Source organism: Rhinoderma darwinii, chromosome 12 (assembly GCF_050947455.1).
Source record: "Rhinoderma darwinii isolate aRhiDar2 chromosome 12, aRhiDar2.hap1, whole genome shotgun sequence".
Taxonomy (NCBI): domain Eukaryota; kingdom Metazoa; phylum Chordata; class Amphibia; order Anura; family Rhinodermatidae; genus Rhinoderma; species Rhinoderma darwinii.
In genome coordinates, this window is record NC_134698.1 from 35,467,577 (window position 1) to 35,484,537 (window position 16,961).

The 16,961-nt window shown below is 40.5% G+C and overlaps 1 protein-coding gene across 1 annotated transcript in view; it reads left to right on the forward strand.

Moving 5' to 3' along the window:
- PLA2G4F (phospholipase A2 group IVF) overlaps nucleotides 1-16,961 on the forward strand; it is a 632,963-nt gene that overhangs the window by 233,039 nt on the left and 382,963 nt on the right. The window contains exons 8-12 of the mRNA XM_075844320.1: nucleotides 7,636-7,802; nucleotides 7,903-8,016; nucleotides 8,102-8,139; nucleotides 10,580-10,709; nucleotides 13,069-13,205. Of these exons, the coding sequence (XP_075700435.1) occupies nucleotides 7,636-7,802; nucleotides 7,903-8,016; nucleotides 8,102-8,139; nucleotides 10,580-10,709; nucleotides 13,069-13,205 (586 nt within the window). The remainder of the gene's footprint in view (nucleotides 1-7,635; nucleotides 7,803-7,902; nucleotides 8,017-8,101; nucleotides 8,140-10,579; nucleotides 10,710-13,068; nucleotides 13,206-16,961) is intronic.

Genomic DNA, 16,961 nt, shown 5'->3' on the forward strand with positions numbered 1-16,961 from the left:
ATGATCTAGCAGGCATTCATTACAGGTAGACCTGGGGGCCTTTATTAGGCCCCCGGCTGCCATGGGAGACACAGACACTCGGCGATCTTATCGCCGGGTGTCGGTGGGATGAGAGGGAGCTCCTCTGGCAGCTGAGAGCAGGGAGATTTGACAGCTCCCTGCTCTGTTTACTTATTCCGATGCCGCGACGTAAAAAGTCTATGGCATCGGAATAAGGCCCGTTAGTGACCGACGTAAAAAGACTATGGGCCGGTCACTAACTGGTTAAACAAATCTCTCTCCAGGATATATAAAGAGCTGGTCACTTCCACGTCACTTCCACGTCTGTATCTATCCCAGGCTTTATATTTGCTTGGGAGAAGGAGTTGGGTTGTGTCTTTTCTGAGGGGGAGAGATCTAGCATTCTGCGGTACTCGCATGGATTTTTCAGGTGTGTCAGGATGCAGGAAAATTTATATAAAACACTCACAAGGTGGCACAGAACACCTGATTATTTATATAAGATTCAATTTTCTCCAGTATATACTTGTTGGAGGTGTGGAAGGAGGTGGGAAGCATGTCTCATATCTGGTGGTCATGTTTGGAGGTGCAGTGCTTTTGGAGGGAGGTTGAAGCCTTGATTTTAGAGGTGTGTTCAACTTCAATATCCCTCACGAGGGAACTGGTCTTACTTTGGTTGCGTCTACTGGATTTTTCTCCTTCATCTAGGAATCTCCCTACTTTTATAATTTCCGCAGCAAAATTACTGATTCCTACCAAGTGGAAAGAGACTTCCCCCTCACTTGATCACCTTGTGTCCAAACTACACTAGATATGTCGGCTGGAGGAACTGGCGGGTTGGGAAAACAAAAATTGAGGTTCTTTTCTGAAAGTTTGGCAGCCATGGTTGGACTACAGAGATAAGATTTAGAAGTATAGGATGATATTTGAGGCCTGTTTAGATTAAACCCGAGATATTGAGAGAGAGAGAGTGGGATTTATTTCAATGTAGTGATTATGTTACTCATGATATAAGAATTTGCCTGAGCTGTGATCACAGTTGTTTATTTGTTCATATAAATTTTCTTGAAATAAGTAGTCATGCATGATTGATATATTGCTGCTACACATTAATTTAATAGTGATTCCATGGTATGTGAATTTCATGTTATAATAAGCTGTTCAGGTTCACTGGCAAACAGTTCTAATGTACTATGCATTATTGATGTCTCTTTCTTCTGTATGGATATGTTTGATACTGCCTTTTTGTGTACTTTAATAAAAAGAGTTTATACAAAGAAAAGCAGATATTGAAACATTCATTTTTTTTCTAATCGGTTTCTATTTTGTGATTGTAGATTTTATTCTATTTTTATGTTGATGATTTATAAGGTAAGCCATCTTGCTTGAGCTGTGGTTAATAGCATTTAAAAATATGCTTTACATCACCCACATGGACCATAGGAACATATGAACATGAAATTTGTATTGACTTTCTTTGGGAGAGTTTTCTAGACATGTTCTTTCACCTGTGCAGGAAGGGATAGGAGGGGTGCTGTGTGCATTACCTATTGTCAATAATGGATCTTGTGTAATCTATAAATAGGTATTACCTTTTGTTGTTACCCTGCCTGTGATGATACTAAGGAGACTGCTGAAAAGGGTTCTCTACAGAACTGAAAGTGTCAGTCTATTATGAGGCTCAGTGGCCAGATTTCAGGATTGTTATATAATCTTGATCATGACATAAAAAAAAAAAAAATCTTATATTTTTAAACATAAAAACTTTATTTAAACATTTGGTCAATTTCTGATGACACATTCTCTTTAAATCATTCATTTATCTCCCTAAACTCCTATTGTCTTTTCTGTGTTTGCACATGGAACAGGCAGTATTCCAGAGAATACATCCTTGGAGGTTCTTCCCTTCATCTTGGAGGTTAATTCTTTAAAATTATTCTTAAAGGGATTGTCCGGGTACGAAGATGATCGGTGGGGGTCCGTTACCATTAGTGCAGGAGTGAAATCTAACTTTTTATCTCCTCTCACCATGAATGTTTGGTGAGAGGAGATAAAAAAAAACACTTGTTAGGCCTCCGATCGTGCCCCCCCCCCCTCCCCCCAACCGCCGAAAAAAAAAAAAAAAGCAGCTATTCTGCCTGTACATAGAAACTGATCAGGGACCGTTATAATTGGTCCCTGATCAGATGGTCACTGTGATATACCTATCACAGTGACCATAGTCCCATATTTTCATAGTCTCAACAAACTGAGACCCCTAATCTCCCTCCTAAGTGACTCATTTTTCAATTTATACACCCCAGGCCAAAAACTAGCGGTAGATGAGTCCCTTATGTCCTTCAAGGGCCGTCTATCGTTTCGCCAATACATCCCCTCCAAAAGATTTGTGCTCTTTCCCTCCTTCCTCTCATTGTAGTTGATCTGTGAGAGGAGAGAGAGAGATACTATACAAATCTTGTGCTGTATTATACTGTAAAATACACCACATACTTACTCGCCAGTGTTCCGATATTATCCGAATATTGTCCGTAATTACCCCAGATTACCCGTAATCACCCCAGATTACCCGTAATTACCCCAGATTACCCGTAATTACCCCAGATTACCTGTAATTACCCCAGATTACACGTAATCACCCCAGATTACACGTAATCACACCCGTTTTTTTGTTTGTCTTCTAAAAAAAACAAAAAACAAAACAATTATTAGTGTGGTGAACATGAACCGCAGAAGCCGCAGAATGTTCTCTGCAGAGCAGGCATTCGCCATGCTGTGCTCTAGCGGTTCCGGCAGTGATACGGACACTGCGTCAGAAGCAGAACTTGCCTCAGAAAGCGACACAAGTTCTGCTTCTGCCACTGGACCCCCCAGCCCTATGGTGGTGGACGCAGCGGTCAGCGGTGAAGCGTCAGGAGACGGGCCTAGTACTGCAGTCCCTTCCGCAATTTGGGATCCTGCAATTGCTTTCTCCCCCCAAGTTTTGCCATTCACAGCGACTCCAGGCATCAACGCAGATGTCTCAAATTTTAGTCCCTATAATTTTTTTCATTTGTTTATAGGCGATCAGGTCCTGGAACTAATAGTCCAGCAGACGAATTTATACGCCAGGCAATGTGGCACCCAAAATACCAGGTCTTGCTTTGCCAGAGGATGGATCCCCACAACAGTTTCTGAAATAAATTTTTTGGGGGGAATTACCCTAAACATGGGCATAGTAAAAAAAAAACCCTCTATCCGCTCCTATTGGGCTACCAGCGCTATCCATAGCACGCCTGTATTTGCAGCCGTTATGGCCCGAACGTGCTATGAGACTCTAATGCGTTTCATGCATTTTTCTGACAATACACAAATCCCCCCAAGAAGTGACCAAGCCTATGATCGCCTCAACAAACTGAGACCCCTAATCTCCCTCCTAAGTGACTCATTTTTCAATTTATACACCCCAGGCCAAAAACTAGCGGTAGATGAGTCCCTTATGTCCTTCAAGGGCCGTCTATCGTTTCGCCAATACATCCCCTCCAAAAGAGCCCGATACGGAGTGAAACTCTATAAGGTGTGCGAGAGCACAACGGGCTACACCTGTGGCTTTTTAATTTATGAGGGCGGGGACCGCCACCTTAATCCCCCAGGATGCCCAGAGGATATTGGCATTAGTGGGAAAATTGTCTGGGAACTCATGGTGCCATTCCTACAAAAAGGGTACCATGTGTACACCGACAATTACTACACCAGTGTCCCCCTGTATAAGTCCCTCCATGCTGCGAATACAGGGGCCTGTGGGACGGTACGAAAAAATAGAGTCGGCTTCCCTCAACGACTGGTGTCCAGGCGACTAGTAAGGCGTGCGTCACTCTCATTTGCAAGTGACCAGTTGCTCGCTGTCAAATGGAGAGACAAAAAGGACGTGTTCATGCTCTCCACCGTGCACGAGGACACCACAGTGGCAGTCAGAGAGAGGGGCGCTACCTCTGATAAGAGGAAACCGGTCTGCGTGGTGGACTATAACAAGTTCATGGGGGGAGTCGATCTATCTGACCAGGTCCTACAACCGTACCTGGTCAAGCGCAAAACTAGGGCCTGGTATAAAAAGGTAGCGATCTACCTTATCCAAATGGCCACTTACAACAGCTATGTGCTCTACAAGACCCAGGGAACGCTCAGTTTCCTCCAGTATCTGGAGAAAATTATAGAGCACCTCCTGTTTGACTCCCCCGCACCTAGAGACTCCGAGTCAGAGGATGTCAAAAGGCTCACTGAGCGCCACTTCCTTCACCCCGTCCCTGCCTCTGTGAACCAAAGATACCCCCAAAAGAGATGCCGGGTGTGCAGTAAACACGGAAGGAGGAGCGATTCCCGGTTTTACTGCCCCATGTGCCCTTCAAATCCAGGCCTGTGCAACTACCCCTGTTTTGAGACCTACCACACCGTTTCTAATTATTAATTTTATCTATAATTTAGGGAAAACCAAAAAGGGTGGGGAGGGGGGATTCTTTTTAGGGAGTCAATTTCATTTATGCATATTTTTTTGTTTAGTTTCTGGGCTTTCCAAGGGAGGGAGGGATTCTCACAGGGAGGTAGTAAAGTATTTATTTCAGACTGTAAAACTAAATTTCCCCTTTATGATTTTTTTTATACAATTCTTGGACAATTAAATCCTGGACTTGATCACTCACAAATGAATACTGTTTATTGTGCAGGAGCCCACATCTGTCTATTCAGAACATTGACCCCACAAGTGTTCTTGAAATAAAAAATAAATGTGGGCATTGCATTTATTAGTAGATAAATCCAACACCTGCGGCCCGTGCCGCCCCTGAATTAGTGGAAGTCGTGCATTTTAACAATGGTTACAAGAATAAATTGGGGATGTATTTCCTTTTTCTTATTACTATGTCCTGCCACATACAGCTGTTACATTCCTAATTCTGTACCGTGATACGGGCATGATATTTTTTTTTGGAGGATCTCTAATAATTGAGCTGTTCCTTATCAATACACCATGGGCTTTGTTACGGTTCTTATGGAAATACTGACATCATTTTGGGGATTAGTGATCCTTTACTGTTCCTATAGATGGTTTTGGACATTGCCCCTCTATATATTCTGTAGGTGATTGGTTGTTTTGTGCACATAGCGGTTCCTACCTTGCCGGGCAGGGGCCTGTTATGGTGTACCGCGTCACTTGGCACGTTCGTCCCTCATATAAGGATTGATGGAGCTAAAGAGACGTTGTACAACCAGTCACTGAAAAAAAAAAGCTTGTCTTGACAGCCCTACAGGTGTTCTTCTATCTAGTGAACAGACTCGAGTTTGCAACATAGTTGGATACATTTTCCTCCATTTGTTTGAAGATATTGCCCGTCACTCCAGTACAGTTTATTTTTTCCTCTCTGACTGATTTTATATTAGGACAGAATTTTGTCCACAATGACATCATAATGGCACCAACTGCTTCTTCAGCAAGACATAGTCATAAGTACAGGCAAATACGTCTATAGCAACATGTATCCGTTATGAATACACGGCTTCACTTCTCTTCTGTATGCCGCACAAATTTATTAATGTGGCATATTTCTAACAAAATAACCTTCTACCACGTCTCCTTTATTTCATGTGGAAACGTAATAAGAGTTTGAAGAAAACATTATATACCCATAGTGTCTGAAATGATACCCATTATTTCCTCCTTTAAAAAATTTTTGGTCCGCATGCCCACTACACCACTAGATGAATACCTTTAGGGATTTAGTTTTTAAAATAGGGTCATTTCTGCGTGTTTTTTTTTTTTTTGTTCAGGCAGCTCAATGCCTCTAAATGCATGATATGGGGCCGAGAATTTATTCAATTGTGCCCTGAAAGCCAAAGGGTGCTCCCTCTCTTTTTGGCCCAGCCACACGTCTAATAAGCAGATTGGGGCAACAATGAGAGTATTTTTGAAAACAGGAGAAACCGGGTGATTGATTTTGTTGTTTTTTTTCCTCATTTTCATGTTCGCTTTACAAAGAAATCGGTCTTCAAAGTGATACTTTTATGAAAAAAGTGAGATTATATTTTTTTACGCCTGCTTTGCATGAATTCTTACAAAAAAACTGTGGGGTCAAAATACTTACAACACCCCTTAATAAATACCTTAAGGGGTGTAGTTTGCAAAATGGGGTCACTTGTGGGGGTTTCCACCATTCTGACACCTATGAGCCTCTGAAAACCTGGCTTGGTGCAGGAAAACCAAATGTACTTCAAAATGTATACAATTACTACTAAACTTGTAAGTCTTCTAAATTGCTAAAAAAAATAATTTTTTTTTTCAAAAGTGCTGCCAAAATAAAGTAAAGAGATGGAAATATATATTTAATTAAAAAAATTGTACTGTATGTGTGTACATATGTGACATATTGCCGTTACAAATAAGGAAAAATGATAATTTTTACAAAATTTCTTCAATTTTTCTATTTTTTAATTAATTTCCGCAAATCGTATCAGTCTACTTTTGCCACTAAAATAAAGTACAACATGTGACGAAAAAACAATGTCAGAATTACTTGGATATTCAAAACTTTCGCTGAGTTATTCTCTGATAAAGTCACACATACCAGATTTAACAAATCTGGCTTGGTCATTAAGGCCCAAACAGGCCCGGTCATTAAGGGGTTAACTACATTAACCCAGCTACTTGCCTGGTCCCCCTGACCCATTTCTCCACCCTCCACAGGGGCAAACTCAGGATTTTTATAGGGGGCTTCCAAATTTATACCAACAGTTATTTTCACTACCCTCTGTTTCTTACACTACGAGTATTGGTCTTCACATATACACCAGCCAACCTTTTTATATTACAAGCTCTTATACAAAGAGCTAGACTAGTGGATATGTGCTGACCACTTCTTGTAGCGTAAAAACAAGCATAGATAGTACTACACTCGGTGCCCCCTCTAGATAGTGTCCCCTGTAGATAGTGCCACACACTGCCTCCTATAGATAATGCCACACACTGTCCCCCTGTAGTGGCACAGCGCCTGTGTAGATAGTATCACAGTATCCCCTGAAGATAGTGCCACACTGCTCATGTTGATAGTGCCACACACTTCCCCCTGTGCCCATAGAGATATCCCACACACTGCCCCCTTCAGTGGCACGGTGTCCACTGTAGACAGTACCTCAAACTTCAACATCACAAAAAAGGCACCAAATGGCGAGGAAGGGAGCTGATAGGTCCCTTACTTTGCCAGCACTCTCACTTGTATTCGTGCCTTAGGATGCAGATACAATTAAGTACAATAGTATGTAAGGGCCTTCTGGCCCTAGTCACACAGGCAACTGCAATCCCCCTCGGCTTGTGCCACTGCTCCAAATCTTGCCATGTCCAAGGTCCTTTTTGTATCAGAAAAATCAAGCTGTGACTGCTACACATAAATATTAATTAGAATAGAATTTTGGACCTAAAACCCAAATGGTAATGAGAAAAAGTTGGACATTAATTTTAAGACTCAGAAATGAGCCTTACGACTTGTTTGAAAGTATAATTTTCATTGTTTCTTGGTTTATTCACTCTTGGATGTTACCCACATCCCTCCTGCATGTCCCAGAGAGAGACCCAGTGCAAACTAAACCTAAATTTAAACAATTCTAATTATTTAGGAGACTACATGCTGAAGTTGTCTGTGCCTGGCTCTTATGAGAAACAGACAAGTGCTCCATTAAAACAATCTCAAACTGAAGAGTTGGGCAAATTTGTTTTCCATGCTGACCGTGATATGAGTCCACATCTAGATGTCTTCCTGTTAAAGACTCTGAGCATAGCACAGGTATGTTACCAGAAAAAGTCCAGTCTAACTTCTCTTAAAGGTCAAATTTATATTGAACATGTACCTTTTTTACTTTTTTATTTTATTTTTATATTTTAAGAATGACTTGGCGCCTGAGCTTGAGAAGAAGATATTATATTTGGGTAAAGGATCTGTATCCATGTCATCACTTCCTACAGGGCAGGAAATTGACATTTATCTACCTTTGTCCAAGGTGAAATCATTTGTAATATTTCCAATCGACAATGAGTTTATGTACTATGAATGCACAGCATTATCAATTTGTTTATTTTTTCTAGAATCAAGTTGTCAATATGACTATGATGAAAGAAGAGAGGTTAGTTTCATACCTTAAATTCTTGAACGGAATGATTTAATCAGACTGGACATTACCATTTTTTTTGTCAGTAGGTCCTCAGGGTACTTTAAAGAGGCTCTGTCACCAGATTATCAAATCCCTATCTCCTATTGCATGTGATCGGCGCTGCAATGTAGATAACCGTAACGTTTTTTTTTTTGTTTTTTTTAAACGATCATTTTTGGCGAAGTTATGAGCAATTTTATATTTATACAAATGAGCCTTTCTAATGGACAACTGGGCGTGTTTTCTCTTATTTCCAACTGGGCGTGTATTGTGTTTGTTACATCTGGGTGTGTTTACTTGTTTTACTAGCTGGGCGTTGTGAATAGAAATGTATGTCAGCATCATACACTTCTATTCACAACGCCCAGCTAGTAAAACAAGTAAACACGTCCAGATGTTACAAACACAATACACACCCAGTTGGAAATAACAGAAAACACGACCAGTTGTCCATTAGAAAGGCTAATTTGCATAAATATAAAATTGCTCATAACTTGGCCAAAAATGATCGTTTTTCAAAAAAAACAAAAAAAACTTTACTGTTATCTACATTGCAGCGCCGACCACATGCAATAGGAGATAGGGATTTGATAATCTGGTGACAGAGCCTCTTTAAATCGTGCTGTTTTTGATGAGATTTTTAAGCTCAATGTCAGGAGTGGATCATAAAGTAAGGGGAGTCCTGTAGGAAAAAAATAGACTTCTCTCTTTTTATTAACCCACTTCTAGTTTTAGCTTCAAAAGCTGCATCATAACCTCACGTGTGGCAGCACCCTGATACTGTGAGCACTAATTGGACAGTGTTAGGCCACTTTCACACTGTAGTATGTTGTATTAGTATTTGGAAGCCAAGACCAGAAGTAGAACATATTTTTACCTCTTCTTCTGTGTTTTGAACCCACTTCTAGTTTTGGCTTTCAAATACTGATGCAAAATACTGACCAAAATATTGCTGCGTGAAAAAGTGGGTCTATAAAGACATACCCATTATTAACCCAGTTGTCAATCTATTAATACATTTCTAGGAGTAATAACCGAGCACAGTGCAAATTTCTAAGAATAGATGTTCAAGAATTATTTTATGGATAATACAAGTATTTACTAAAACAGACATGTTAGAAGAGTTGACAGGTCCTCTTTAGCGCCCTTCTGGATGCAGTATTTTTTTTTTGTTATTTTGTTTTTCATTGTCGCATTCCAAGAGCCATACTAATGTTTAAGTCAATGTAGTCAATTGGGGGCTTGTTTTGGCAGTTGCAGTTTTTATTAGCAGCATTTGGGAGTACATACAATTTATTGACTGACTTTTATTAAAAAATATATATATTTTGAGGGCAATGGGGAAAAAAAATGTAAATCAGGTTTTTTTTTTTAATGCCATGCAACCTGCAGTATTAATACTATTATCTTTTATTTTATGGGTCATTGCGATCATATGTCACTCTAGATCATTTGATCGCTTCTATAATGCTTTGGTATGTTTAAAATACCAAAGGGGCCTTTGTTAAGCCTTAAGTAACCAATCTGCACACCGCCATTGTGCTGCAGGGGTGCCGATGGACTGGCAGAGGGAGCCCCTTCAATCTGTCAAACCCCTTAGGTACTGTGGGCACTGCTGATGCAACATCTGACGGGTTAAATGGCTTGGATCGGAGTCATCTCCAAACCCGGCCGTTACAGCGGGATGTTTGCTGTATAATACAGCTGGTACCCACAAGTGATGGCGCTGACACGATTCCTCTGCCTGCACCATCACTTTGACGTAATACTAAAGTGGTTTGCAGGAAGGAGCCGCAAACCATGACGTGCTATTAGTTCACAGGGTGGGAAGGGGTTAATTGGGTTGTCTATGACCAAAAACCCATTTTCAAATGCCAGATTAGGGAATTCTGAGTTAATAAATTGGGGGTTATTATCTATTGGCCAAAGCAGACTGTGGCTACAAAGGCTTCTCTTTGTCTCTCTAGTGGACCCAGCATTTATGTAGTTATTCGTTTCACGTGGTGGCCTTGCAGGGATTTTGCACACTTGTGGTCTCCTTCACAGATTACAGCTGATTGCTGGGGGTCCTAGCAGTGGGAGACGTATTTTTAGGGAGACCTAATGAAAAAGGATTGTCCTTAGAATTAAATACGTATAAATAAACATGTACATAATATTCCCTTAGTAAATAAATGGAACAGCAAAAGGCATTTCCCTATTTCAGTTTAGGGAATATTTCAGGTATTAGAATTACTTTTGACATTCCAATACTTCAGTTTTCCTTCTATTTCAGTTGCAATATGTGGGCAGTCTATCATGTTTTCTCACACAATTCAACCCTTTAAATGCTTACTCTCTAGAACAGCATTTGGATATTTTCCACTAATTGGCATTTTACTTACATCACCATTTTACTTTATGTCTGAGGTAGCTCTCAGGAACTTGACATCCGCCTTGGATTTGAACTTTCGCATGGAGAGAGATACTTTTTGGAGAAAAGAAGGAAAATTATTGCACAATCTCTCAAAAAGGCCCTGAAGCTGAATAAAGTCCCTGATGAGGTGAGCAGACGTCCCCATATTTTAGCCTCCATCGTCACTTTCATCAGCAGCTTTGGTTTTCTTTCTTTGGACTTCGGATATTATTTGTATTGATTTTTTTTTCACATCTGGATACGGATTAAGAGTAAAAAGAAAATTTTAAATGATGTCGGAAAAAAACTAACTTTAGTTTTGCTAATAGTCCAACCCATATAAGAAAAGTTGTATACAATTCTACAGTAATTGCCGATAAAAGACCAGTTTCCTATCTATCTAAGAATATATTGGAATGAACAACTGATTGGATTTGTTAGGTTTCCTCTAAAATTTCACATAGTATCGATTATCATTTTATCAGGAACCATGATTTTAAGTTTTTTTTTTAGCATTTCATCCAATCCTTATTAATGTGAAGAATAACCTGTATTCATTTACCTGCAGCATCGCATGTCTAATCGTGATCACAGACATTACATTTGGCAGATATTGGTGGGAATCCGTGTCTTTGTGCAGATCTGGCAGCAATTTTAGATTAGGATTTAAAATCCGCGTCAAAAAGTAGATAAGCCTCCAATTTCTGTCACGGATCCTGCAGCTCAGATTTGCCCATAGCACTGTGTGAACATAGCCTAAGCAGACTGAGCTAAAACATATGTTTATAAGGAAATTAATGAGCAGAGAATTTTGGACCTGGAAACATTTCTATTTTGACATAATTGCATTGACAATCGTCTGACTGTTTTACTGACCTAAATGACAGTTGGTTTCTAGCTACACTTACTTCTTTTGATGGATTTTATGAAACTTTTTAATCACATTTCTTCACTGGAAACTGGTGGTAAATAGTGCGAGATACAAACAGTAGATCAGTAGAATGTGATACACTAATTTCTTACTGGTTTACCACATAGTGATATGCCAGTGTTAATAAATGTTCCCCATTGTGGCATCTCTAATCCAAAAGGATGCAATGCAGGTTACTGCAATAAAAGTGTAAGTGAATAAGTTCAAATGTAATATTTTTATTTTTTTTTTTAAATGAGCACATCGATGTGATCAAAGTTTTTAATGTATCTTTGTGCCATCTTCGGTCACCAAGAGCAGATGTCGGGGGACCCCCAGCTAGGTGCTGATGTGTTTGCTTACTTATTGCACACCTATAAGAGGAATTTATACTTTGTACGAAGGTTAGGAAGAATTATGGTAGGTTTATGAGTAACGTACAAATTTTTCCTGTTTAAGAACGCTTTAGTTTTAAATAGGCTCTGTCACCAGATTCTCAAATCCCTATCTCCTATTGCATGTGATCGGCGCTGCAATGTAGATAACAGTAACGTTTTGTTTTTTTTTAAAAACTTTCATTTTTGGCCAAGTTATGAGCAATTTTATATATATATATATATATATATATATATATATATATGCAAATGAGCTTTGAAATGGACAACTGGGCGTGTTTTTTTTTGTATGTCCAACTGGGGTGTGTTGTGTTTTTAACTGGGCGTGTTTACTTGTTTTACTAACTGGGCGTTGTGAATAGAAGTGTATGATGCTGACGAATCAGTGACCAATCAGCATCATGCACTTCTCTCCATTCATTTACACAGCAGCCTCACGTTCTTACTAGAACGATGTGCAGCCACATACACAAGTGTCCTGATAATGAATACACATGACCTCCAGCCAGGACTTTGTCCATTATCAAGACAGGGAGAGAGATGGAAGGGCTGGATTACGCGTGGCTTGCTGGAAATCTCACGGAAAAGATTCAGAAGTGTCAGAATTCTGAATACACATGATGTCCAGGCTGGAGGTCATGTGTATTCATTATCAGGACACTTGTGTATGTGGCTGCACATCGTTCTAATAAGAACGTGATGCTGCTGTGTAAATGAATGGAGACGAGTGCATGATGCTGATTGGTCACTGATTCGTCAGCATCATACACTTCTATTCACAACGCCCAGTTAGTGAAACAAGTAAACACGCCCAGTTAAAAACACAATACACGCCCAGTTGGACATACGAAAAAAAAGAACGCCCAGTTGTCCATTTAAAACCTAATTTGCATATATATAAAATCGCTCATAACTTGGCCAAAAATTAACGTTTTTTAAAAAAACTGTTACTGTTCTCTACATTGCAGCGCCGATCACATGCAATAGGAGATCGGGGTTTGAGAATCTGGAGAAAGAGCCTCTTTAATTAAATTTAGTACAGTTTTTACAAATAATTAGCAAACCCAGAAACTAGTCATCCTAATATATTTCCTTTTATAAATGTATCTACTAATGCAATTTACACATGAAAAAACAAAAGATATCCCGGCATGTGATCTAACACACCACATAATTCATAAATGATTTTGATTTTTGAACAGGTTCCTGTAGTTGCAGTTCTGGGTTCTGGTGGTGGAGCGAGAGCAATGACTTCATTCTACGGCAGTCTACAAGGTCTTCAAGATCTGAAGTTACTGGATAGCATTACATACTTATCTGGGGTGTCTGGATCAACTTGGTATGATATGAATATATTTAAAGGGTTGCTCTGTAAATATATTTTATAGAATCAAGTGTAAGGCACTATTCACGCTGCGTTGCTGTGTATGTCTGAGGTATACGTCGGCATTATTTTCTGACGTGTACCTCCGACCAATGCCACTGTATAGGCATACAGTGGCATCTGTCAAACATTGGACCCCATGTTCAAAAACTATATACCGTGCAGTAAGGATGTCACATACCAGAATTTGGAATTCAATACCAATACTTTGTGTAGTATTGCGATTTCGATACCAAAACGATACTTTGCCAACAGTAATTAAAAAAAAAGTTCTTACATTTTCTGATGTGAGGCGCGTGGTGTGATGAATTTTGAATGTGCCTCACATTAATAGTAATTAACCCCATCATGTTTCTTAGTCATAATGGGTTAATGTGTAGGTACATGATGGGGTTAATTACTATTAATGTGAGGCACATGGAGGTTAAATTCATTACACCTCGTGCCTCACAATAAGTGAAAGAAAGCCGTTTTTATTTTATTTTTTTACAGCGTACACCTCATAAATGACGCAAAAAAAAGGTGTGCAGGTTATTGCGGCCGCGCCAATACAGAATGTGTGTATATTTTATGTATTGAGACTTATTTTAATGTTTATTGTAAAAAAGGTGTTTGTGTGTATTTTTTATTTAATATGACTTTGTTTTTACTTTATTTTTAAACTTTAATGTACTGGCATATATCTATATGCCAGTACATTAGCCTGCGTACGGATAGTACGCAGGCAATTGTTAGGACATACCTATGCCCTAACAACAGGACATATATGGTAAGACAGCCCTGGGGTCCTTCAATGGACCCTGGGCTGTATGCCCATATATGGTATGTCCCTCAATCTCGTCACAGGGATTCCTGTGATGCGATCCAAGGGGCATCCCCCCTTCTCATTTTCCCCTGAATGCTGCAGTCCGCTTTGATCTCAGCATGCGGCGGAGATGAGAGGTTTCTCTGATCTCCGCCGTTATAGAGCGGGGCTGCAGATGTGTAATACAGCCATTACCCTGCTCCTGAAAACAAGTGCGCGCGCGGTCAGCATGAGGTGATGCGGCCGGCGCTGCACTAATGAGCGGCGGTTCAGGCACTGAAGACAGAACATCGGGGTGTTTTGCAGTGCGCACGCCATGTTCTGTCTTTAGTTCTGGCAATCATTAGTGCAACGCTGGCCGTTTCGCATCATCCTGATGGCGTGCACATGTCAAGACTCAGGAGCAGGGCAATGGCTTTATTACACAGCCGCAGCCCCGTTCTCATACATTCACGTGTTACTATACTTAGCTGTGTGGCCGCACAGCTTCGTATCGAAATACATTAAATAACGGTTTCGAACCGTTTGGGGGTGCACAGTATTGAAACAGTATCGAAGTTTCGATGCATCGTGCATCCCTACCATTCAGTATACTTCTTTTGCTGGATGCCGCTGTGCGAAATATCGCAGCAGTCTAAACTATTTCATACGGTTTAAAAAAGTATACTGATCTAAATGGGGGTGGGGGGCCTGAGATTACATTTTTTTTCTAATTCAAAAATAAAGTTTATTGTAATTTAACAAAATCACATACAGAGCATGAGATATGCAAACATATCAACTGTAAGTACAAAAGAACAAAGCATTACAGTAAAGCAATGCATCAATGGAGTCATAAATTCAATCATTTATGGTATTGGAAGAGTTATTGAGCAAAGAGGTGTGATACAAAATAACATACAAGGCAGTATAAAGCAAATTGAGCAATTTGTAAGTATACAATCCCCAAGTATCTATGAACCAGTTTAGAACTTTTGAATTCTAAAAGGAGAGAGTGGAGGGAGGAAGTAGCTGGAGATATGGGATCTTGGTTAGGCCGGAGGAACCATTGAGCTTGGTGGACTAAGCGGCTTGTGAAATAAGTGGAGTTAATTACCCGGAGTGTGCTGCTGTGTGTGAGATTTTGTAAACTAATTCAGTGCTTGCAAATAGAAGTTAGCAAGGTTTTTTGTGTGTGCTGCTTGTGTTCTAAATACTAAAACAATTAACATTTTTTTCTTTTGTTCTGTACACCTAATTAAGGGGAGGGGTTAATTGTTCGGTGCTTTAAATTAACCTGCAGGACTCACTGCAGGACTCGCTTTTGAGCTTGCACTCATTGATCTTAGTGGAATAAGTGGCTTGTGAAATAAGTGGAGTTAATAAACCGGAGTTGAAAAGAAGAGTCAAAGGGGTTGTCCGCTTTCTGAAAACTGAAGAACTATCCATGGGATAGGTCATCAGTATATGATCGGTGCGTGTCCGATATCCGGACCCCGTACCGATCTGCAACTCTGGCTCTTCCGTGTACCGGATGTTTGGAATGGGATGCAGACGTTGGAGCAGATGTCTCCGACCACTGCATAGGAGCAGAGCTGCAATACTAGAGCTATCCGCTTCCGGCAACATCGTCCGGCAGCCGCAGTGGCGGATCGATGGGGGGTCGGACACACATTGATCATATACTGATGACCTATCCGGTGGATAGGTCATCAATTTTCAGAAGGTGGAAAACCCCTGTAATGTCACCTGTAAGTACTCTACTCTTCTTTTTCTTTTACTTTTTCAATTGTTCACTGTTTTTTATAACTGGTATAATGGATAGCAAGATTGGAGGTTTTCTTCAGTGCACAGTTTGACACTTGTATGCACGACTGGAGCAGGAGTTCCAGGGTGACTACCTCTGTGGCAGATGTGAGCATGTTGCACCTGGAATCTCGCATTAGAGATCTGGAGGAGCAAAATGCAACACTGGGGGCGATTTTCAATCTTGAGTGGAGCATGCTGCTCACTGAGCACGCAGTTAGTGGGGTAGATCTGGAGGGTGAAGACATGGACCAATCAAGTAGCTGGGTTAATGCAGTTAAGGGCAGAAGAAAGGGGTCCAAGAAAAGGAAGGCCAATCCTGTTTCTGTTATTCCAAGCAAAACTGCCAAATTGGGTGATGATGTGAGGGTGTCAGTCTCAGAAACGGCAGCCCTAGTAGATTCTGATCTCCCTAACAGCCAGGAGAACAACCCAGCTAGTAGTCGGTGGGATGGTAATGCAGGTAAAGCAAGACAATTAATAGTTGTAGTGGATTCTATAATCAGGAAGACTGATAGAATAATTTGTCGCCAAGACCACTTCAATTTTCATAAAATTAAAATGCTGGGATTGGGGGAAAATGTGTAATTGGGTCAACAACTGGCTCAGTGATCGAAAACAGAGGGTGGTTGTTAATGGTACATCCTCAGAGAAGCTTGCAGTTACCAGTGGGGTTCCACAGTGGTCAGTTTTTGGCCCTCTTCTTTTTAATATGTTTATAAACTACCTTGTAGAGGGTATACTGAGTAGAATTTCAGTATTTGCAGATGATACTAAGCTATGTAAAGTAATCAACACAGAGGAGGAAAATGTAATGTTGAAGCTGGAGGTTTGGGCAGAGAACGACACGCCCCCTTGCCTGTTCGGATGAAAAGTCTGCAATCACACACTCTCTCATGCTGTGGCACTGTCCATATCTGATTGGACAATGTCACAGCCATAGTAACACACCCTCTTGCCAGTACACGCCCCGTTGACTGTTCAGGGGGTTATTTAAATATCGGACGCCAAATATAACGGCACCGATATCTAAATAACGGTGGGAGGTAGAAAAAAATGTAAAGTGCCCCAGGGTTTGTGCAGCCCTCCCCATTACATGCTGCACTCCCCATTACATGCTG